Source organism: Populus trichocarpa, chromosome 8 (genome assembly GCF_000002775.5).
Source record: "Populus trichocarpa isolate Nisqually-1 chromosome 8, P.trichocarpa_v4.1, whole genome shotgun sequence".
Classification (NCBI taxonomy): domain Eukaryota; kingdom Viridiplantae; phylum Streptophyta; class Magnoliopsida; order Malpighiales; family Salicaceae; genus Populus; species Populus trichocarpa.
Window position 1 is genome coordinate 1,834,282 of NC_037292.2, and position 24,941 is coordinate 1,859,222.

The window sequence follows — 24,941 nt, forward strand, 5'->3', positions numbered from 1 at the left end:
TTTTAGTGATGCCCGAATGCGGTTCGATGAAATTCCTCACAGAAATATATAATTACTGAGCGTTTGCAAAAACTGCATTGCGGTTGCTGTGTGTCAACTGTCAAGGCAATACTTTATTAATGGGCTTTGATTTCCATGGGATAGAAAAGGATAAATTTTTGTATCTTGTATTTGTTCGAGTCGGAACCTTCCAAATAAAAGGAAGACCAATAAGTCAAGAAAAAATTATGTCAAGAGTTAAGTTTAGCCAAATTTTCCCACGTCATTAGTACTCTAATGTATTCTGATATTCGAGGCTTGAATTTTCCTCACGCATTGTATTTTGGTTTCATTTGCCGTGAAGCTAATATATAACATCTTCAAGAGTGAAGCTATTTGAATGATCATGTCTAAAATGGAGATTCCAGGCTTGAGTTCAAACATACTGTATTCACTTTTCTTGCTAATAATTCAATTCTCTATTGCTTCATGTTTACTCGTAGGAAATGAGACTGATAGACTCTCCCTGTTAGCCTTTAAGACTCAAATTAGTGATCCCCTTGGAAAATTGAGCTCATGGAATGAATCCTTACACTTCTGTGAATGGTCAGGAGTTATCTGTGGAAGGAAGCATCGGAGGGTCGTAGAGCTTGACCTGCACTCTTCCCAACTGGCAGGCAGCCTATCTCCCCACATCGGCAACTTGAGTTTTCTCAGGATACTTAACCTGGAAAAAAACAGCTTCAGCTATCTTATTCCACAGGAGCTAGGGCGTTTGTTTCGGATCCAGGAGTTAAGCCTTGGGAACAACACATTCAGCGGTGAAATCCCTGTCAACATCTCGCGCTGCACAAATCTCTTGAGTATTGGATTGGCGAGCAACAATCTCACAGGAAAGCTTCCTGCGGAATTTGGGTCACTGTCAAAGCTACAGGTACTTAATTTCCAACGTAACCATCTGTTTGGTGAGATTCCACCTTCATATGGAAATCTCTCTGAACTTCAGATAATTCGTGGAGTGCGGAATAATTTGCAAGGAGGTATTCCCGACAGTATTGGGCAACTAAAAAGACTAGCAGACTTTACATTTGGTGTTAATAGTTTGAGTGGTACGATCCCTTCCTCCATATACAATATGTCATCCCTTGTTCGTTTCAGTGCACCACTTAACCAACTTTATGGGATCCTTCCTCCTGAATTAGGCCTAACTCTTCCAAACCTTGATACCTTTAACATTCTCAGCAACCAATTTAGGGGACTAATTCCATCTACCCTATCCAATGCCTCGAAAATTTCTGATCTTCAACTTAGAAACAACAGCTTCACTGGAAAAGTGCCTTCTTTAGCAGGCCTGCATAATCTACAGAGACTGGTAATTAATTTCAATAACCTTGGAAACAATGAGGATGATGAGCTGGGCTTTCTCTATCCCCTTGCCAATACTACCAGTTTGGAAATCTTGGCGATAAATCACAACAATTTTGGAGGGGTGCTGCCTGAAATAGTTTGCAACTTCTCCACGAAGCTCAGAATAATGATAATAGGAGAAAATAACCTACGTGGAAGCATTCCAACTGAGATTGGAAAACTCATCGGCCTGGATACTTTGGGCTTGGAGTTGAATCAATTGACTGGCATTATACCAAGTTCTATTGGCAAATTACAGCGTTTGGGTGTTTTTAATATCAATGGAAATAAAATATCAGGAAACATCCCATCTTCTCTGGGCAATATCACTTCCTTGCTAGAAGTTTATTTCTTTGCAAATAACTTACAAGGTAGAATCCCATCAAGTCTTGGAAATTGCCAAAATTTGTTGATGTTGCGTCTCGATCAAAACAATTTGAGTGGTTCTATACCAAAAGAAGTACTTGGAATTTCATCATTGTCCATGTATTTAGACTTAGCTGAAAATCAGTTGATAGGTCCCCTTCCCTCGGAAGTGGGTAAGCTGGTACATCTTGGAGGTTTGAACGTTTACAAAAACAGGTTATCTGGTGAAATTCCCGGAATTCTTAGCAGTTGTGTGAGTTTGGAGCATTTGAATTTGGGGCCCAACTTTTTCCAAGGGTCCATTCCTGAGTCTTTGAGTTCCTTGAGGGCACTTCAAATTCTCAATCTCTCCCACAACAACTTGAGTGGAAAGATTCCCAAGTTTTTGGCAGAATTTAAGTTGCTGACAAGTTTGGATCTTTCATTTAATAACCTTGAAGGTGAGGTGCCTGTCCAAGGAGTCTTTGCTAGGGCGAGTGGATTTTCAATGTTGGGAAACAAAAAACTTTGTGGAGGAAGGCCTCAGCTGAATCTGTCCAGATGCACATCCAAGAAGTCAAGAAAGCTGAAATCTTCTACCAAGATGAAATTGATAATTGCAATTCCGTGTGGCTTTGTTGGAATTATCTTGCTCGTCTCTTACATGCTTTTCTTTCTCTTGAAAGAGAAGAAAAGTAGGCCAGCTTCAGGCTCCCCATGGGAGAGCACATTTCAGCGAGTAGCCTACGAAGACCTGCTTCAAGCAACCAAGGGGTTCTCCCCTGCTAATTTAATTGGTGCGGGTAGTTTTGGATCTGTGTATAAGGGAATCCTCAGATCAGATGGAGCAGCTGTTGCAGTGAAAGTATTCAACCTGCTACGTGAAGGAGCATCCAAGAGTTTCATGGCGGAATGTGCAGCCTTGATAAACATCAGGCACCGAAATCTTGTAAAAGTTTTAACAGCGTGTTCTGGCATTGATTTTCAAGGTAATGACTTTAAAGCTCTAGTTTACGAGTTCATGGTGAACGGGAGTCTAGAAGAGTGGTTGCATCCTGTTCAAATATCTGACGAGGCACACGTGAGAAGAGATTTGAGTCTCCTTCAGCGGTTGAACATCGCAATTGACGTGGCTAGTGCACTCGATTATTTACACAACCATTGCCAGATTGCCGTTGCTCATTGCGATCTGAAGCCAAGCAATGTCCTTCTTGATGGTGACATGACTGCTCATGTTGGTGACTTTGGATTAGCAAGGCTCCTCCCACAAGCTTCCCATCAGCTCTGTTTGGATCAGACAAGCTCCATTGGTTTAAAAGGCACCATTGGCTATGCAGCCCCGGGTAATATTAGAATAATCCTTCCATTATTTACCTTTCAGTTTACAATCTTGGTCTGACTTCATTTGATTTACATTGAAAGGTTCAATTTCTCTGCATTATATATGTATATCTAGAGCATGGATTTCCTTCTAAAGACCTACTGACCATTTCTATGTTACATTAAGTTTGGAATGTTCAACTAAATATTTGATTTCTTACTGTCCATTTCACTAGTATTTGCAACCATTTTATCTGAAGTGCAGAGTATGGCCTTGGAAGCGAGGTGTCGCCTTATGGGGACGTGTACAGCTATGGCATCCTATTATTGGAGGTGTTTACCGGAAGGAGACCTACTGAATGGCTTGTTTAAAGACGGGCTGAACCTTCATAACTTTGCTAAAACGGCTTTGCCAATCTCTGTGGCCGAAGTGTTGGACCCAGTACTTGTAACAGAAGCTGAGGAAACGAGTGGCGATGCCTCTCGTAGGATGAGCCATATTGGAAATCATATGGAGTGTCTTGCTGCTATTGTCAAGGTTGGAGTGGCTTGTTCTGCAGAATTCCCAAGAGAACGCATGGAAATTAGCAGTGTTGCAGTTGAACTGCGTCGAATCAGGCACATTCTTCTGGGACCTCAGACTCATGGGGAGCGCTAAATTATTGCTGCACCAGAAGGTAAATTTCCATCACTTGATTAGTACCTGGACAAATAGAAAGGATGGCAGTCAGGAGGCAACCCTGTACTGCACATTCTCGTTTCTGAGAGCTTCGTGTTACACGCACAAAATACAAGCATATATGGGCATGTCTATCTCTTACAAGCTGGATTTTCTGCTTACACAGCCTAAATAAGTTGCAAGTATCTAAGAGAACATTTACAGATGGTCCATTAATTTGTCAGTATTAACTATGCCAAGAAATAATTAATGTATTGCAGGTCTGTGATCAGGAGATCAGAGTGGCAATGAAATACTAGAGGATCCAAAGGAGAATAGATGCCAACATCTAAATGGTAGAAGAATTGGAATAAGACTTCCCTCGTGTTGTCACATGAACTTGTTTTAAGTTTCAATATGTCAATGCCTGCTTTCAGTTTAGAGTGCCTTGCTGGTATGGTAGTCTTTCCAGTTATGTTCACTGCATATTTGTAGACGAATATAAGTATTTCGATGAATTTAAGGATGGAATATCTAGTGATTGATACCACTTTTTAGTTTGAATCATCTAGCAATAGCAGCAGGAGATGGATTTAAAAATTACAAGACGACGTCATCATCAAATAAATGGTTTTTCAACCTTATACTAAAACAATATGAGCACATAACTGATGGCGGCCCGAAACTTGCAGTATCAACAGCCCAGCCGAAAACATGCCGAGGTAAGAAAATAAGAAACACGAAACCCACTTCTGAAAAAACCTCAAAATCACCCGTCTTTCTATCAATTTGACAAATTGGTCCCATGTAAAAACAGTTTGGTCGAAATTTAGCTCGTGTTTATAAAAATAAACCAACTGGACTAAACTGCATTAAATTGGGAAATTTATACCAATTAAAATTTATGAATATTTTTAATAAATTGAAAATATCCGTTTCTCAAGAAAATAAAAATTCGTGAAATTTTTTATTAAAATTTAGCATCATTATCACTCGCCCTGCAGGATTTAGTTTTAAATTTTTTATTTTGACACGAACAAGAGGACCAGTCGGGGCCTAAAGATGCAGCTACGCATTAGCCAATTGTTTGAAGCTGCGATGTTGAGTGGAGAATTTGAGCATATAATAAGCTTTTATTTAGTTTAAATCCAACCGCAATTGCCTATTGCTATGATTGTGAGGTTGAATGAGTTCTGAGTGGAAGCATGCATAAAATAGTCTCCTCTATTTTCAATTTTTTTTTTTTTTAAGTGATGAGAGGCTGAATTGATGGCTAATAGTATGTTTGAGGTATTATAGATTTTGTTTTTTAAAGTGTTATTTTGTTTGGAAATGTATTAAAATAATTTTTTTATTTTTAAAAAATTTATTTTTGATACAACTTAAATATATAAAAAAAAAATTAATAATTTAAAACTAAAAAAATAAATTAAATACACGGCTGGACTGAGCGCTACAGGGCCTAAGAAGGAATGCTCTGTTTATTTACCTTTTAGATTTAAATTTTAGGGTTAACATGTGGGGAAATTTATTACTTTTCTCATAATTCACTAGACTGATATGGAAAGATTCATCCTTGAAATTGTTCAGAAAGGACTTATTCTCGTCGGTTGATGCGCAAGCTAATCTGATGAGATCCCTTATCATCAAATTGAAAAAAAAATAAAAAAATTTGAAGAAATTCAATCATGAGAAATTTTAAAATTGCTTCAGAGTTCTAAAAATCAGTTCCATCGGCCTAAAAGGCACCGTTGGTTATGCAGCCCCAGGTAAAATCCGAAGAATGCCCATTTTTCATTGTTAATATTTGTTTATCAAATTCCTTTCAAATGGTAAATTTGTTCATTTTATCGGTAATTATATTTTCAGCATCGGAGCTTTTGTTTTCACTCTATCAGGAACATCGGAGCTTTTGTTTTCACTCTATCAGGAACATCGGAGCTTTTGTCTTTGAATCTCTCAGAATTATCGAATCCACGACTTTCACTGCATGGCTAGACAACACAGCTTTAACATAGATATGAAGATTCAGCCCGTCTTTAAACATGTCCTTTTCCTCTAAACATCTCCGACAATAGCACGCTGTAGCCGTAGACATCACCATAAGTTGAAATCTCACTTGCCATACCGTATTCTTCATGTCATATGCCAACACAGTTTTTTTTACAGCATTACGAGGGCGTTTGGCTTTTGATTAAATCAAGATTTTCATTAAATTTTGTAATAAGCTCCTGGTCTAAATCGAAAGTTGTTTCAAACCAAAAATATTTATGACTTTTCTATAAATAAAGATCTAAAACAAAAACTGGAATTAATTTGTTAAGATCATACTAAACAGAATCAAATTATTAATGATATAACCATTTGTCTCGAACTCAATTCCAAGAACTCTCTCAAATGACTTTAAGGTTATGCTGTTTGTTGAAGCATTAAGAGATGGGCTTTGTTTGATTTAACGGGCATTAGAAGTTTATTTGAGCAGGCTTTGTTAGCTTATGGGCCCTCTAGATTTGTTTCCTTTGTTCTCTGCAAGTCCATTTCTGTCCACCCGCCCTTTTTTTGCTTGCCTTCTGTCTTATAGCACGGCTTTTGAGCGTGGTTCTCAACCGTGATTCTGCCGGTAAGCATTCACCCTCCTCCCATGTAATTTACAAGAATACATCAACCCAACTTCCTCAGACTCAGCAGTATTAATTTAATCCAAATCTAATAGCTATTGGTTCAAATAATTTGAATGCACGGTTTCTTTTTTGGGATAGTTATTTTATTTAATATGTAATTTATAAGGTATGGATATTAACAAATTTAATTTATACTGAAACAATATGAGCACATAACTGATGGCGGCCCGAACCTTGCAGTATGAACAGCCCAGCCGAAAACACGCCGAGGTAAGAAAATAAGAAACACTAAACCCACTTCTGAAAAAACCTCAAAATCACCCGTCTTTCTATTAATTTGACAAATTGGTCCCACGTAAAAACAGTTTGGTCAAAATTTAGCTCGTGTTTATAAAAATTAGTTAATCAAACCAATTGGACTACACTGCATTAAATTGGGAAATTTATACCAATTAAAATTTATGAATATTTTTAATAAATTGAAAATATCCGTTTCTCAAGAAAATAAAAATTCGTGAAATTTTTTATTAAAATTTAGCATCATTATCACTCGCCCTGCAGGATTTAGTTTTAAATTTTTTATTTTGACACGAACAAGAGGACCAGTCGGGTCCTAAAGATGCAGCTACGCATTCGCCAATTATTTCAAGCTGCAATGATGAGTGGAGAATTTGAGCATATAATAAGCTTTTATTTAGTTTAAATCCAACCGCAATTGCCCATTGCTATGATTGTGAGGTTGAATGAGTTCTGAGTGGAAACATGCATAAAATAGTCTCCTCTATTTTCATTTTGTTTTTTGTTTTTATGTTCAGCTAATTTCTAGGCATGGACATTAATTAACATTTGCATCATATTTTCTATGAGAGGCTGAATTGATGGAAAAGGGCATGTTTGGGAGTATTATCTAGTATTTTTTATTTGATAAATATTTATTAATATAATATTTTTTATTTTCTAAAATTTATTTTTAATATCAGCACATCAAAATAATTTAAAAATATAAAAAAATAATTTAAAGTTAAAAAAATATTAAATACACGGTTAAGCCATAGTGCTAATCAGGGCATAAAAAGAAATGCTCTGTTTTTTAACCTTTTAGATATAAATTTTAGTGTTAGTATGTGGAGAAATTGACTACTTTTCTCTTAATCCACCATATTGATATGGAAATAATCATCCTTATAATTATTCAGAAAGGACTTATTCTCGTCGGTTGATGCGCAAGCTAATATGATGAGACCCCTTAATTATCATCAAATTAAAAAAAAATTAACTAAATTTGAAGAAATTCAATCATAAGAAATTTTAAAATTATTTAAGAGTTTTAAAAATCAGTTCCATTCGGCCTAAAAGGCACCGTTGGTTATGTAACATCCGAAGAATGCCCATTTTTCATTGCTAATATTTGTTTATCAAATTCCTTTCAAATGGTCAATTTGTTCATTTCATTGGTAATTTTTTTCTCCACCACTTTGATAGCAAATAATAATTAAAAAATCTGTTGGCAAGAAAGGGTGATGAAATGACTGAGTGTATTGCCAACCATTGCATTACAACGAGTTCTCTCTTACGCCAGGCGCCAGTCCTTGTGCAAACACAAACATACGAGCAGGAAAGCGTTTCCAAGATTCAAGTAGTTCTCTTCTCTCTTCTGCTACACATGTGAAGATATTGGCACCAGTAGTGCTCCCTTTTGAACACCAACTTCCATTTGTTGCCTTGGTGAACTCACACTCACACCCATGTGGTGCATAATACCGAACCTAGTATATTTATGTTCAGCCATGTACTGATCTTAATATACTGTGGATCTGGCAAGTTGTTAAACTTTTATTCTGGAATTTAATTATGAGCTAAGCCTAAGCTATCGTGAGTCTAATGAACTACCATACTTATTTTCTCTAGGTTTAGCTATGCGCCAGACCTAGTTAGTCTTAGAGATCCATGTTATGACTACAAGGGTTCTATTTTAAGATGATTGACATGATCTTTTCATGTCATAAATAATTATTTTCTTATACCTGTATTTTGTATAAAAATTCTTCCAATAGCCTACCATATTTATATTTTATTAATGTTCATAAATGATTTGTAGTGGATATTTATTATTTATTAATGACATGCAAGAGATATTTGTCTCTTGTTAATGTCATTAAATGAAAATAACTCTTTTGTCTCTCCACTCCACCAAAACGACAAGGTTCAAAGAGTATAAATACCTCTTGAACTATCCAAGTAAAAGATTTATTTTTTTCTACTCTCCAGGCTTATATATCTTAATTCTTAGAGCATTAATAACACAAGAACAAGATTAAACACCTTTATTTTGAGTATATTGAATTCTAGTACATCATTACTATCAATACATGCATAAGCTTTTCCATTAAAGGCTTACTCATTGGCGGTTGAAAAGGAGAAATTGAACGATTTATGTTTTGTTTTGCCTGGTCCCAAACAAGTAAGATTATTGGAGGGTGAAAAGGAGGCTATTCCTTCATTTTCTTTGAAACCTAACATTTTCTCAAACCAATTAAATTGCACGGGACTTGGCATCATATAGTGATGTAGGTCAGTAGGTGGCTCAGAAAAGCCTTTATAGTTCTGAACAATTAGTCTGTGGATGTGGGTTTGTTATCTATAGATCATAAAAAAAAATCCTAGCAGACTTGTTTATGGATCGATATAACAGAGTTAAGTAAAAAAAATATATGTTCACTTCAGACCAACAAATTAACATAAAAATGACATAATTTTCTATTCAACCGATAGATTAGACTTAGTTTTTATTAAATGATTCTATAATCTCAGTTTTATAGGAGGCCCGTCTAACTGTAACTAGCCATGGAAGACCCTTAAATTTCTCCCTTTCAAGAACTCACTCGTGGCTCTCTCTGTCACCTTTTTCTTCAATTCAAAATATCTCTCTCGAAACCGAACCTTTCTGCATAGCATTGCTTAATCAAAACAAAAAAATATCTTTGGCTTTCAACTTGGTACCCCCCTACCGTCGCCTTTCATTGTTGTGTGGTCAAAATGTGGGTATTTGAGTAATGCTCGAATCCTTTTCGATGAAATTCCTCACAGAATATTTCAACAGGGCGTGTCCAAATCACACTGCGGTGGTTGTCTCTTAAGGTCAATGATTTCTACAATCAAAAGATTTTTGATGCAGAGATTTTTCCTACGCAATGAACCCCACAATTGAAAAGAAGATTAGAAAAGGAGGATGTGAGTTATAGCAGTAATAATTCAACATTTGCATTTTGACTTTGATTATAAGCTTAATTGTTAAGGTAAATATCTTGTGTGCAATTATTTTAGAATACAACTAGATAGGTGACACGCGCTGTATCGTAGGCCTACCTAATTTTTTTAACATAAAAAAAAATGTTAAGGGAATAGAAACATTCCTAGAAACACAAAAAAAATATAAGATCTAAGTCATTAACTCGACTGGATTTAAGAGTTTGGCTAATTTAATAATACGAATAAAAAAATTATAACGACATTAAATAAACTAAAAAAAAAGGCTAAGAAAACTTGATGAGCCTATACGGATTAACATGTAAAATATGTAACCTTTTGTGATATCAAGACAACCCAGTTGAAAGCAAATTGAATAAAACTATGAATCTTCATTATCAAATAACTCAATATTGAAGAGCGAGATAATCCCTATCATTTTTAAAATTAATAAAAAATCATATAGAAAGAAAATTAAAAAAATAACGAAACTCAATTAATCTCCAAATAAATAAATGTTAAATAATGAAACTAAAAAAATATGCGCTTAAAAAAAGAAAAAGAAAACTAAGCAAACCCGGACGATTTTCTAAATTTAGATTAATCTCTCAAACTCGCAACCTATGAAATCTTAGACCTGTGATTAATCAAGAATTTAAATTCTCAACCAATTTAATATTAAATGATGAAATCAGGAAAAATATTAATTTAATAAAATTTCCAAAGTAAAAAAAAATACAATAAAAGAACGAGGATCAAATCTAATAGGAAAAAAAATCTAAAGGAAGATGAAATCATAAAAAAAAATCAATTTTAAATATCATCTCAGAGCAATGAAGACCAAATCTAATAGATGAAAAAACTAGATGATGAAACTGAAAGAAAATTTTAATTTTATAAGTTATTTCAAATAAAATAAATAGTAATAAAATAAACATGAATCAAATATGAAGGAAAAACAAATTGGAGGGCTACTTTGAAAATTTAAAGGGTCAGACACGAAAATCAAAGAGGAGAAAGAAAAAAATATAAAAAGGTTGTCGGCACAAAACCGAAGATTCGTTGACTACACGCATCGCCTAAGAATGAAGGGACCACCAAAACGATTCAAATGCCGCCCTAGAAGCAATTGTTTGAGCATGAACCACCCCTAACACACTTCCTATATAGTGCAGCCTCAACCTACTTGTTGACGCGTGCATTGCATGTGTTAGTCACCTTTCTTCAAATAATATATATATTTATTCTATTACTAAAGTGTTCCTCAATCAACTTGATTATTATCAAAAAAACATGTTTAAAAGACAAAAAAACTCTTAGATCCCAATTCAAAAAACTTTGCTTTTAAGAGTGATTATATCATTTTATTGTGCTGATAAAATGTGAAAAGACCCCTATGCCCTTGTTCAATTTGAAAATGACTAATGTAATGAGTCATGAGGTAAAGACCATATTTATATTCATGTCTAGAATGTAGCTACCACGCATGACTTTTCGCATAATGTGTTCAGTTTTCTTGCGAATGATTCAATCCTTCTGAAAAGTGCATTTGCATCGACTTTTTGTTCTATAATGATAAGATCTAAGGACTTTGTGGGCTCAAAATTCTCCATCAAACGTTTGCTCATGCTTGCGGATTTAACCCGTTGCCTGAAGTCAATCTTAGCATTACATCCATCCTTTTCCTCTGTATTTGTATCAATAGCTCAGCACTGCCAACCAAATGTTTCTCAATACTAAAGCTCTAAGTTTGCATTAAAAAATGGAGCTGCCAGGAATGAGTTCATGCATATTGTGGCTGCTTTTTTTGCAAATAATACAACTCCCCATTCCTTTCTCATTACCTACGGGAGGAAACGAGACAGATAGACTGTCCCTGCTTGCTCTTAAGAGTCAAATTACAAACGATCCCTTTGGTATGCTGAGCTCCTGGAATGAATCCTTGCACTTCTGCGATTGGTCAGGAGTTATATGTGGAAAGAGGCATCGGAGAGTCGTAGAGATTGACCTACACTCTGCCCAACTGGTGGGCAGCCTATCTCCACACATTGGCAACTTGAGTTTTCTCAGGATACTGAAACTGGAAAACAACAGGTTCAGCCATAACATCCCACAGGAACTGGGTCATTTGTTTCGCCTACGGATGCTGAGCCTTGAGAACAATACATTCGATGGCAAAATCCCAGTCAACATTTCGCATTGCTCAAACCTCTTGATCCTCTCTTTGTCGGGCAATAATCTTACTGGCAAACTTCCTATAGAACTTGGATCGTTATCAAAGCTGCAGGTTTTTTTTTTTCAATTTAACTATCTGGTTGGCGGGATACCATCTTCTTTTGGAAATTTATCAGCTATTATACAAATTTTTGGGGCGGGGAATTATTTGCAAGGAGGAATCCCCAATAGCATTGGCCAATTGAAAAGTTTAAAATCGTTCTCTTTTGGTCGAAATAATATGACTGGTATGATCCCTCCCTCTATATACAATCTTTCTTCTCTCATGCGATTTGCGGTGCCAGTGAACCAACTTCATGGGAATCTTCCTCCTGACTTAGGCCTAACTCTTCCAAACCTTGAAATTCTTCTAATGTCTTTCAACCGTTTCAGTGGGTCAATTCCACCAACGTTCTCCAATGCCTCGACTATTGCTGTTATTGAACTCTCAAACAACAATCTCACTGGGAGAGTTCCCGATTTATCAAGCCTGAGTAAGCTGCGATGGCTGATAGTTGATGTAAATTATCTTGGAAATGGTAATGATGATGACCTAAGTTTTCTCCCTCCCCTGGCAAACAAGACCAGTTTGGAAGAATTGTCTATAAATGATAACAATTTCGGAGGGTTGCTGCCTAAAATAATTAGCAACTTCTCAGAAAACCTGAAGAGAATGACATTCGGAAGAAACCAAATACGTGGAAGTATTCCAAGTGGTATAGGAAATCTCATTGGCCTGGATACTTTGGGTTTGGAGATGAATCAGTTGACTGGTGTTATTCCAAATTCTATTGGTAAATTACAAAACTTGGGTGTACTGGCTCTTGGTGGAAACAAAATCTCAGGGAACATTCCATCTTCTATGGGCAATATCACTTCCTTGCTCGAAGTTTATTTATCTGCAAATAACTTACAAGGTAGAATCCCATCAAGTCTTGGAAATTGCCAAAATTTGTTGATATTGCATCTTGATCAAAACAATTTGAGTGGCTCCATACCAAAAGAAGTAATTAGTATTCCATCCTCATCAAGAATTTTAGTTCTATCTGAAAACCAGTTGACAGGTTCCCTTCCCCTGGAAGTGGGTAAGTTGGCGAATCTTGGATATTTCAATCTTTCTCATAACAGGTTATCTGGTGAGATCCCCAGAACACTTGGAAGCTGTGTGAGTTTGGAGTTTTTGTATATGGAGGGGAATCTTTTCCAAGGGCCGATTCCTGAGTCTTTGAGTTCCTTGAGGGCCCTTCAAATTCTCAATCTCTCCCACAACAACTTGAGTGGAGAGATTCCCAAGTTTTTGGCAGAATTGAAGTTGCTGACAAGTTTGGATCTTTCATTTAATAACCTTGAAGGTGAGGTACCTGTCCAAGGAATCTTTGCTAGGGCCAGTGGATTTTCAATGTTGGGAAACAAAAAACTTTGTGGAGGAATGCCTCAGCTGAATCTGTCCAGATGCACATCCAAGAAGTCAAGAAAGCTGAAATCTTCTACCAAGCTGAAATTGATAATTGCAATTCCTTGTGGCTTTGTTGGAATTATCTTGGTCGTCTCTTACATGCTTTTCTTTTTCTTGAAAGAGAAGAAAAGTAGGCCAGCTTCAGGCTCCCCATGGGAGAGCACATTTCAGCGAGTAGCCTACGAAGACCTGCTTCAAGCAACCAATGGGTTCTCCCCTGCTAATTTAATTGGTGCGGGTAGTTTTGGATCCGTGTATAAGGGAATCCTCAGATCAGATGGAGCAGCTGTTGCAGTGAAAGTATTCAACCTGCTACGTGAAGGAGCATCCAAGAGTTTCATGGCGGAATGTGCAGCCTTGATAAACATCAGGCACCGAAATCTTGTAAAAGTTTTAACAGCGTGTTCTGGCATTGATTTTCAAGGTAATGATTTTAAAGCTCTAGTTTACGAGTTCATGGTGAACGGGAGTCTAGAAGAGTGGTTGCATCCAGCTCAAATATCTGACGAGGCACACAGGCGAAGAGATTTGAGTCTCCTTCAGCGGTTGAACATCGCAATTGACGTGGCTAGTGCACTCGATTATTTGCACAACCATTGCCAGATTGCTATTGTTCATTGCGATCTGAAGCCAAGCAATGTCCTTCTTGATGGTGACTTGACTGCTCATGTTGGTGACTTTGGATTAGCAAGGCTCCTCCCACAAGCTTCCCATCAGCTCTGTTTGGATCAGACAAGCTCCATTGGTTTAAAAGGCACCATTGGCTATGCAGCCCCGGGTAATATTAGAATTTTCATTCCATTATTGACCTTTGAGTTTACAATCTTGGTCTGACTTCATTTGATTTACATTGAAAGCTTCAATTTCTCTGCATTATATATGTATATCTAGAGCATGGATTTCCTTCTAAAGACCTACTGGCCATTTCTATGTCACATTAAGTTTGGAATGTTCAACTAAATATTTGACTTCTTCCTGTCCATTTCACATTTTATCTGAACTGCAGAGTATGGCCTTGGAAGCGAGGTGTCGCCTTATGGGGACGTGTACAGCTATGGCATCCTATTATTGGAGGTGTTTACCGGAAGGAGACCTACGGATGGCTTGTTTAAAGACGGGCTGAACCTTCATAACTTTGCTAAAACGGCTTTGCCAATCTCTGTGGCCGAAGTGTTGGACCCAGTACTTGTAACAGAAGCTGAGGAAACGAGCGGCGATGCCTCTCGTAGGATGAGCCATATTGGAAATCATATGGAGTGTCTTGCTGCTATTGTCAAGGTTGGAGTTGCTTGTTCTGCAGAATTCCCAAGAGAACGCATGGAAATTAGCAGTGTTGCAGTTGAACTGCGTCGAATCAGGCACATTCTTCTGGGACCTCAGACTCATGGGAAGCGCTAAATTATTGCTGCACCAGAAGGTAAATTTCCATCATTTGATTAGTACCTGGTCAAATAGAAAGGATGGCAGTCAGGAGGCAACCCTGTACTGCACATTCTCGTTTCTGAGAGCTTCATGTTACTCTCACAAAATACAAGCATATATGGGCATGTCTATCTCTTACAAGCTGGATTTTCTGCTTACACAGCATAAATAAGTTGCAAGTATCTAAGAGAACATTTACAGATGGTCCATTAATTTGTCAATATTAACTATGCCAAAAAAGAATTCATGTACAGGTCTGTGATCAGGAGGTCAGAGTGCCGATGAAATACTTGAGGATCCAAAGGAGAATAGACGCCAACATCTAAATGGTTGAAGAATTGGAATAAGACTTCCCTCGTGTTGTCGCATGAACTTGTTTCAAGTTTCAATATGTCACTGCCTGCTTTCAGTATAGAGTGCCTTGATGGTATGTTAGTCTTTCCAGCATGTTTGTAGATGAATTATGCTAGTGTTTCGATTAATTTAAGGATGGAATATGTAGTGGTTGAGACAAGTTTTTAGTTTTAAATCATCTGGCAATAGCAGCAGGAGAAGCATTCTCATAATTCAGGTAACTAAATTTAAAGATCTAAATAAGGATGATGGATTTAAAAATTACAAGACATCATCATCATCAAATAATTGTTTTTTTTACCTTAACTGAAACAGTAAGAGCATATGACTGATGGCGGCTCGAGCTTTATAGTATCAACAGCCCAGCCTAAAACATGCCAAGGCAAGGAACATGGAACTGACCTCTTATAAAACCTCAAAAACGGCCGTGTTTGTATCAATTTGACAAATTGTGCCGTATAAAAACAATTTGGTCAAAATTTACCAGGTGTTTGCAAGATTTAGTTAATTAAACCAACTGGGCCAAATTGCATTAAATTGGAAGATTAATACCAATTAAAAATCTTTGAAGATGTTTAATAAATTAAAAGATCCATTTTTCAAGAAAATAAAAATTTCTGAAAATCTTATTAAATGAAAATTTCTAACTTTTTTTTAAAAGAATGAATTATAAAATATTAATTAAGATTTCTTTGAAGACATTTAATCATAAGAATTTTAAAAGATATTTAAGAGTTTTTTTAAATAATATAAACTTAATTTTGATAATTTTCAAGAAATTAAAAATATATTTTTTTCAGAATTGAGAAAATATTTGGGAATGCTCAACCATCAAAATATAATTAAAACATCGATAGTAAGTTAAGAAATAAAAAATATACGAGAAATCTCTTAATTAAAAACTTTAAGTCTTGATTTTTTTAGCATAAGTTTATTGTAAATTATTTTTACTTAAATCAATTGAAAGTTCATATCATAAGCTCCATTTTAAGATTCGTATTGAATAATTTTTTAGATGAGATATAAAAGTAAGAAAAACATCTCTTATACTTGATCAATTCACATTAAGGCTCTTGGAGTTGTTCATACTTATGGTACGTAGTATAGAAGTTGAATTATATATTATTTGAATCCTAATTATTTTTCAATTCAATTTTCCTTGCAATAAAATTACAAAATAAAGTGTGTTGTAGTGATATTTATTCCAAAAATTGAGAGTAATTAAGAATTTAAATTAAATATTTCATATTTTAATTTTTTTTATTTTAGTTTTAGGATAGGAAGTTTATAATAAATCTTATTTTATCAAAAAATCATACATTGATATTGCGAGGTTAGAGAAAAAAATAAAATGCTATGAAAATTATTCAAGTTTTGGTTTAAGCATTTTTATAGGTGTAGATTTATTACTATTATTGTTTAAACACAGCATGAACAATAAAAATATATATGATTATAATAATTATGACAACTTATAAATTAGATTGTAATAAGATAATTAAATTATTAAATAATTGATTATACACGAGTAGTCTAAAGACTAAAATTGTGTTCCTCCACTACACGGGGAGATACAACTGGCAGAGAGACAACGAAACGCACATGCATGCATTTCTAATATTGTTTGAGAATTTTAACATTACTCGGGGGCGGGGCGGGGCGGGGCATACGCACACAACTACCTTGAACTGGCGAATTTAATTAGCATTGATCTGTACCTGGTTTTTGAGAGAATCTTCAAGCTCTCATTAAAACGAAGCAGGTAAATCGGATAGGATTAGAGGCATGGAAATTAGTTTGATGTTGACTCTATCCATGTCTTGCATTTGCTGCTCTGGTCTTGCACAAGTACAATGGCCATTATTTTTTGAAGGCATAGCTACCTAACCAACAATATCACTTATTAGCATTTATAATAATTTTACTTGATTTGTATCAAATAACCGCCCAGTTTAAGAGAAAATTAAAACCGTAAGGTGAAAAGCAGTGCTGAAGGCAAAAACATGCTGCTGAAGCAGCTTGATCAGTACCGACAACAACGCTCTTAGCCACCATCATTTGTATTATTGGTAGGCAGACTACTTTGTTAAATCTATGGTACTGGAAGCTTGAGTACTCTGTACTTTAGTTCTTATATTCATAAGCAGCAGGTGCCTGTAGGGCACTCCTTTGGACCATCAAAATACTCTTTAACTAGCTGGAACTACTAGAATCATTTGGGCAACTCGTGATTCTGATTAGCCTGGATGCAAGAGTTTCTCATGTAACCTGGGATTCCATGCCTGGATGCAAGATTTTTCCCATATCTGACATGTCTGAGAGCCAGACATCAGATGATCAATGGCGTTTCTTATTCTGAAACACGGCTAGAAATTCTCGGAACCGAGAAAGTTAGAGAAGACGTTAACTAATCAGTGTATAGATAGAATAAATTTTATGAATAAGCAATCAATGATTTGCTTCAGTGATTATTAAGGTTAATGGAATAGCTTCGTGACTAATTTTTCCTCCCATTTAATTCCAGGAGGTTTCGAATTTGTTTTTAACTTGTGCTAAGAGCTAAATTATTAAGTTTAATCCCCATATTATCATTTTGAATTTAACTGGGATTTTCTTACTAGATTCGACAAGGGAGAGATTAAAATGTAATGTGAGGATGTTATCTTTTTGACAGATCGGAAAAATTCATCTCTATATACTCTGGAAGGAAAATGGCGTAACCCGGGCCAGGCCAAAAAGAGAGAAAACAGAGTGTCAAAGAGACCACTCGGATATGTTACAGAGTATCCAAAAAACAAAGTATAACGAATATTGAAAGATATTTAAATAATTAATTATTGGTTATAAATCATTAGAAATCAACTCTGCTGGTGTATTATTGGTCCTAATACATCATCGTATAGAACCCTTCAAGGATGGAAACTTAACTTAGCAACTCGAGAGTATAATTACAAATTTGACTCTGAATAACCTTACTAATAATCTTATTCTGATATTTCCTAATTTATGGCAGATCTGCCTGAATTTTGATCCAAACTTCTCCTCTATGCTGGATGATTTTACCGAGTCAGAAAACCTTAACACCACGCATTTACTTATGTCGCTGTCTATGAATTTTGCCTGCTTGGGGCGTTCAACTACTAAATATCACGAATTTAACCATTTTCCTGCAGATTACGAGACAGAAGGGTACTTATCTTTGTGGTTGCCCCATTGGATGAAACTGCATTTCATGCCAGGCCAAAGGACACCGAGCATAAATGTTCTGACAGGTTTTTAAATGCATTTTCCTACCCAGCATTGATTAAAAAGTTAAAATGTTAGGTAAAATTGAAATATGAGTTATGCTATATTTTTGAAAAGCCCTTTCACAAACTCATTCAAATCCAAAATTTTCAGCTATAATTAGTTAAGAGATTTATGTTATTATATCTTTTATATATATGTTATGTCATACAGAGACTAGTCTATCAATACAACATTTTAGCACATATCTTAGAAGAATTAATGGCCGCGTATATATACACCATATTACCCTGTTTTGATTTAGTTTTAATTATATTTTTTAAGAAAAAAAAAAGTAACTATAAACTGTCTGCACGCTTCTACCTCTATATAAAGCACCACATTGTTCTGGCTATTTCAACAAATAAGTGCCTAGCTACTCGTAAATTCAATTTGGCATAAAAGAGTCTTGTGAAAATGAAGATGGAAGTTCACATCGTTTCAAGAGAAGTCATCAAACCATCTTCACCAACAGTTCAGCATAAGAAACCCTACAAACTCTCCCTTTTTGATCAGCTCACTCCCACAACTTATTCAACAGTTATTTTCTTCTACCAGATGTACGGTATCAATGCCGATGATATCACAAGAACCAGAATTGATCACTGCAAGAAATCTCTCTCAGAGACCCTCAATATCTTCTACCCTTTATCTGGAAGGGTAAGGGGTAACCTTTTCATTGATTCTTTCAATGAAGGTGTTCCGTACATTGAAGCCCAAGTTAATTGCCGCTTGTCCGATTTCTTGAAACACAATGAAATTGAGTCGTTGAATCGCTTACTTCCATGTCAACCCTATATCAAGGAAGATATGGAAGCACCTCTAGTAGCACTTCAAATGAACGTGTTTACTTGTGGAGGAATGGCAGTAGCCGGTGCGGCTTCGCACAAGATCGTGGATGGAGCAACAAGCAAGGCTCTCTTCTCGACCTGGGCATCTATATCTCGAGGAGATTGCAATAATATTAAACAACCTGATCTTGAACAGGCATCACTCTTTTTTCCACCAAGAAATTCAATTCCACAGAACCATTTATCTCTAATGGAAACCTTGTGGTTCACAGGAGGAAATTATATTACAAGAAGATTTGTATTTAGTGCCAAAGCGATAGCCACGTTAAGGGCTATGGCCACAGCTGGCAAGCCTGACGCAAAGACATCAAGAATTCAAGCGTTGACGTGTTTCATTTGGAAATCTTTTATGGCTGCTTCAAGGGCAATATCAGGTTCACCAAAACCATCCATTTTGGTTGAAGCAGTCGATCTCCGGTCTCGAACAAAGCCACCCATGTCTTATGATTCCCCTGGGAATGCCTTTTGGTGGGCAACCGCGCTTGTTAACCCCATGGGAACAAAGACAGAGTTGCCTGAATTAGCGGACATATTGAATGGGGTCACTGCACTCTTTGATAGTGATTACACAGAAACTCTACAAGGTGAAGATGGGTTTGAAACAATGACTGAATACTGTAACCAGCTCGAAGAGTTATTTTCTCTCGAAAAGCCGGATATATTTGCGTTTACTTGTTGGTCTTATTTTGGTTTCACTCAGACCAACTTTGGATGGGGAGAGCCCATTTGGGTTGGTCTCATGGGAAAAGTTGGCCCTGCATTCAGAAATCTCACTGTTCTTATTGAAACCAGAGATAGAAAAGGGATCGAGGCATGGGTCACCTTAGATGAGGAAAGAATGACTCTGCTGGAACGTGATCCTGAGTTCCTGGCTTTTGCATCTCCAGATCCCAAGATTTCAAGCCTGTGATGTCTTTTCCTCTCGTAATCCTCTCTAAGTAACAGGTACAATAATTAATTATATATAGTTAATCAGTACTTCTTGAGGATCTAATTACAAAGAATTCGTAATGCACGATACTCTCTGGAACTAGATTATTGCCATATTGGTTTCTTGCCTTGTTCGTTCTGTTTGCGACAAACAAATTAGTGAATGATTCAGAACCATTAGTATTGGCAGACTATTTGTTAATTAACCTACTGTGTAATACTATGATCAGTGCTGTGTTAGCTAGAATTACTGTGACTATATTATCTTCTGAACCAACTATTAACTCGGGATTCCATGCCTTAATGCAGGAATTTAACAAATTGTCGATTGGATTTGAATCTTTGCATTATCTATTGGAGCTGCATGTTCACCACCCTGGTTTGTTAAGTTATCTTTGCTCTTGTAGACAAATTTGTGTTTCTCGTCTATTCTCTTAATAAAGTATTTACTTTTTAAATAAATCTGTATATCATATCATTTGCATCCTTTCTTGGGTTGAGTTTAAATAAAGAGTTATGGCATAACTCTTTTAAGAAATAATTAACGAATTGAAACAATGGTATGATGAGCTATAATTTCATCCAACTCGTCTGGTCATGTTTGATTTATCCATTCCATGAATGTTTTTTTAATAGTTTTGTGAATCATTACTCTTTAAAATAAAAATGTAGAAGTTATTTTTGTTTTAAATAATATAAAATTATTCTTAGTATATTACTTAATAATTTGAATTATCAAGTTGAATTGTTTTTTAATATAGTATCTGAGGTTTAATAACTAAATAATTTCACTAGGCATTTTTTTTTTGGAATAATATAAAAATTATTCTTAGAATATCATTTAATAATTTAAATTAACAAATTAAATTATTTTTTAATATAATATATGAACAAACAATCTTACTGCTCATATTCACTCTCCCAGTTGTGGGCATGTCAGCACCATCGTCCATCGGATTCTTGGTACAGGATAGGAAGAGATAGTTAGCTCGATGAGAGTTTCCTTTTTCTTTTCTTTTCTTTTCTTTTTTTTTTAACTCGGGCCATTTTTTTCCGAAGTTGGGCTGCTATAACTATTGACATGGGCCCAGGTAATTTTTTATTTTCCGAGAAAGAATCGGGCAAAAGCTGTTTGAACTTATCTTCGAATGATGTAGCTTAAATAACTTTGATTTGTTAGTCAATTATGACCCAATTTTACCTCTGTATTATGCGCGTCTAGATTTTATGCGTTGAGAGTGCGATTTTTCTATTCAGGAGGTTTCGTCTTTTTGTGCTTACAAAATCGCGCTAAAATTTCCAAGAAATACCATGACCTGGAAATTTAACCAAATTTAAAAACGCGCGGTGAATTTATTATAGGAATGGATATAGTTTACTATAAATTATTACAGTGAATTTACATTTATGTCCCTTCATGAAAAAGTTGGAAAGTTATAATACAAGAGGGTATTTTGGTTTTTTATGCTGATTTATTTGTCATTAAAATATTAAACATTGGAATTAATGTTTATTTTTAGATTATTTTATACAGTGAAAATAGTTTTTTATTTCCAAGGTCAACAAAATTTAAATATATTGACCAAATTTTTTTTTTATTTTGCCAAAACTTTAAAATAAGTAAAATAGTACACAAAATAGCTTATATGCATTTGAAGGTGTTTTAGTATTTTCACATTAATTTATTTGTTATTTCTAGAGTTATGAGAGGTTTTTTAGTAATTTAATATTTATTTTTAATATTAAATTTAAAAAATTTATTGGTGTTTGTTTTGTACGTGCCAACGTATATATTAATAACGAATATTATATTAATAACGAATATTTTGGACAATGCGTGCTACGCCACTAGTCATTTTTTAACGAATATGTTATTTTATAAATATTTTGTAGATAACCATGATAAATGATCGTAGTGAAGGGGAAGTGCATTTATCACTTCTGTGGCTTTTTTAAGATATTTACTTGGGGGGCTCAACTACTACGAACTCCGAATTTAAGCATTTCTCTGCTAATAATGAGACCTCCCCCCTCCCTAGACTATATACTAGCTTAATAGCTCCATCCTTGCAATGGCAGTTGATTAGCTAGCAGCATTGATGTTCAAGACGGGTTCTTAAATGAGTCTCTAACTAACTTCATATAGCACATTAATTATCCCCTGTTACTATAAATATTTGTCATTATATGTATATAAAATAACAACCTGGTTAAAAACTTAAATGTCAGGCCAAAATTCCAGGTTTAAAGAATTAATGTTAAGCAACTATAGGTTATCTGTAGATCTATGATGTGGTAATAATTTTTTGTTTCCATGAATAATGTCCATGCAATAATTTATCTCGACAATGTTTTATTTTATTTCATCTATATTAATCTGATCGAGCCGGTCCACTGTAAAAGTAAAGCTTTCCAATAATATTATGCTCTATATACAAAACTCCAAATTTTATTTAAAAGTAACAAGAGCGTAGCCAATTTAATTTCCCTGACAAGTAATCATGCACATTTCTTGTCTCTATATAAAGAACCACATGATTCTGCCTTGCTGCATCAACTAAGTGCCCGAACGAAACACTCCTGAATTCAATTTTTGGCATCACGAATCTGGTGAAATGGTGAGGATAGATATTGAGATTGTTTCAAGAGAAATCATCAAACCATCTTCACCAATAGTTCAGCATAAAAAACCCTACAAACTATCCCTTTTAGACCAGCTTACTCCCGCAACTTACTCCTCCATTATTTTCTTCTATCCAAATATGAACGATGTCAATTCCAATAGTATCACAAAAACCAGAACTGATCACTTAAAGAAATCTCTCTCAGAGACTCTTAATATCTACTACCCTTTATCTGGAAGGGTAAAGGATAACCTTTTCATTGATTCTTTCAATGAAGGAGTTCCATCCATTGAAGCCCAAGTTAATTGTTGCCTGTTCGATTTCCTTAAACACTTTGAGATTGAGTCGTTGAACCATTTCCTTCCCTTCCAACCCTATTCCAAGGAAGACATGAATGCACCTTTGATGTCAATACAAGTTAGCAGGTTTACTTGTGGAGGAATGGCAGTGGGCTTTTCTGCTTCACACAAGCTCGTGGACGGAGCAACATTTAAGGCTTTCCTTACAGCTTTGACTTTTATATCCCGAGGTGATTGCAATGATGTTAAACAACCTGATTTCGAACAGGCATCGCTCCGATCCTTTTTCCACCCAGAAATTCACTTCCACAAAACCATTTATCACTAATGGAAACCTTGTGGTTCACGGAAGGAAATTACATTACAAGAAGGTTGGTCTTTAATCCAAAAGCGATAGCCATGTTAAGGGCCAAGGCCAAAGCTGGCAGGCCTGATGCTAAGCCAACTAGAATTCAAACGTTGACGTGTTTCATTTGGAAATGTTGTTTGGCCGCTTCAAAGGCCATATCAGGTTCACCAAAACCATCCATTTTGGTTGAAGCGGTCGATCTGCGGTCGCGAACAAAGCCGCCCATCTCTGACACTTCCACTGGGAATGTCTTTTGGTGGGCAACTGCACTTGTTAACCCCATGGGCACAAAAACAGAGTTGCCTGAATTGGTTAACATATTGAATGAAGCCACTGCACTCTATGATAGTGATTACACACAAACCCTTCAAGGTGGAGAAGGGTTTAAAACCATGTCTGAATACTGTAACCAGCTAGAGGAGTTATTTTCTCTTGAAAAGCCAGATATATTTGCAATTACTAGCTGGTGTCATTCTGGTTTCACAAAGACCAACTTTGGATGGGGAGAGCCCATCTGGGCTGGTCACATGGGAAAGGCCGGCTCTGCTTTCAAAAATCTCACCATGTTCATTGAAACCAAAGATGGTAAAGGCATTGAGGCATGGGTCACCTTAGATGAGGAAAGAATGACCATCCTGGAACGTGATCCTGAGTTCCTGGCTTTTGCATCTCCAAATCCCAAGATTTCTCCCCTCAATATCATCTCTGTGTTATAATGATAATTATCAAGATCAGTTGCTTGGTTGGCTAGAAATTAAAGAATGTTAAGTCCTACTACATTAATTAATTATCAGCAACACTGACATGTTAAGTTAAATTTGATGCTTGAAAATAAAATCGTGTTGTATGCTATTATTAAAAATTGACGTTGAGAATTCGATTATATTTCTCAACCAAGCTATTTTTTTTTTTTTACAATATAAAAGCACCCCCTGTTTTTTCTGATTTATATCAATCAACAGCCTCCATTGCCACTAGAGAAAATTAAAGTAGAGAAAAATAAAATCTCTAATAAATAAGCTTCTATTGACACTGAGTGGGACTAGCTCTACGTACGTCACTAGATTCTAAGTCAGGACATGGTTACGCTGGCATGCACCATGCATTTACTTCTGATTTCTGCTTATAGGAACTCGAAGTTGAAGCACTAGGCCTTCCTATTTTCGTCATTTGTGAGCTAGATTTACTGGTTTCCTCCCACGGGAAATTGTATTTTCATGTCAGGCACAGGTGTACAGAATGGGTAATTTAGCATTAATATTTACGGTTGCGATCTTAAATGGATTGCCACCTAACCAGCCATCGATACCCCGTATTATCTTTTTCTTATAATTTCTTATTTTTCTTACTGTTCTATCGATATTTTTAACCGAATATTCAATGGGGAATTCAATCATTTTTGGTGATCACGTTTTAAATCTAAACCTCAAATCCCAGCTATTAAATCCGGTTGACTCATTTTTTAACCCGGGCTAGCTGTTGAAAAAAAAACACATGAAATTAATTTGGTTTAATCTAGTGAATTAATTAGTCATCGATCATTTAATTAAATCTCAATTTGATTTTTAATTTTTTTAAAAT

General features: G+C 35.7%; 5 protein-coding genes across 5 annotated transcripts in view; all 5 read left to right on the top strand.

Moving 5' to 3' along the window:
- The window catches only part of LOC18101360 (stemmadenine O-acetyltransferase), a 45,243-nt gene that overhangs the window by 16,877 nt on the left and 3,425 nt on the right, over positions 1-24,941 (top strand). The gene's annotated exons all lie outside the window — the stretch shown is intronic.
- LOC7479857 (putative receptor-like protein kinase At3g47110) lies at positions 296-4,273 on the top strand. The gene is given in 4 exon segments (XM_002311030.4): positions 296-3,074; positions 3,317-3,411; positions 3,413-3,728; positions 3,991-4,273. Coding segments are annotated over 3 exon segments (3,087 nt in total). The 5' UTR covers positions 296-379; the 3' UTR covers positions 3,710-3,728; positions 3,991-4,273.
- On the top strand, positions 11,242-14,696 carry LOC7494929 (probable LRR receptor-like serine/threonine-protein kinase At3g47570). The gene is made up of 2 exons (XM_002311031.4): positions 11,242-14,024; positions 14,253-14,696. The coding sequence occupies exons 1-2, from the start codon at positions 11,339-11,341 to the stop codon at positions 14,642-14,644; spliced, it is 3,078 nt and encodes a 1,025-aa protein (XP_002311067.3). The 5' UTR covers positions 11,242-11,338; the 3' UTR covers positions 14,645-14,696.
- On the top strand, positions 18,646-20,550 carry LOC18101361 (stemmadenine O-acetyltransferase). The gene is made up of 2 exons (XM_006379469.3): positions 18,646-20,103; positions 20,398-20,550. The coding sequence occupies exon 1, from the start codon at positions 18,725-18,727 to the stop codon at positions 20,066-20,068; it is 1,344 nt and encodes a 447-aa protein (XP_006379531.2). The 5' UTR covers positions 18,646-18,724; the 3' UTR covers positions 20,069-20,103; positions 20,398-20,550.
- LOC18101362 (stemmadenine O-acetyltransferase) lies at positions 21,745-24,157 on the top strand. The gene is given in 2 exon segments (XM_024606153.2): positions 21,745-23,285; positions 23,288-24,157. Coding segments are annotated over 2 exon segments (1,371 nt in total). The 5' UTR covers positions 21,745-22,703; the 3' UTR covers positions 24,077-24,157.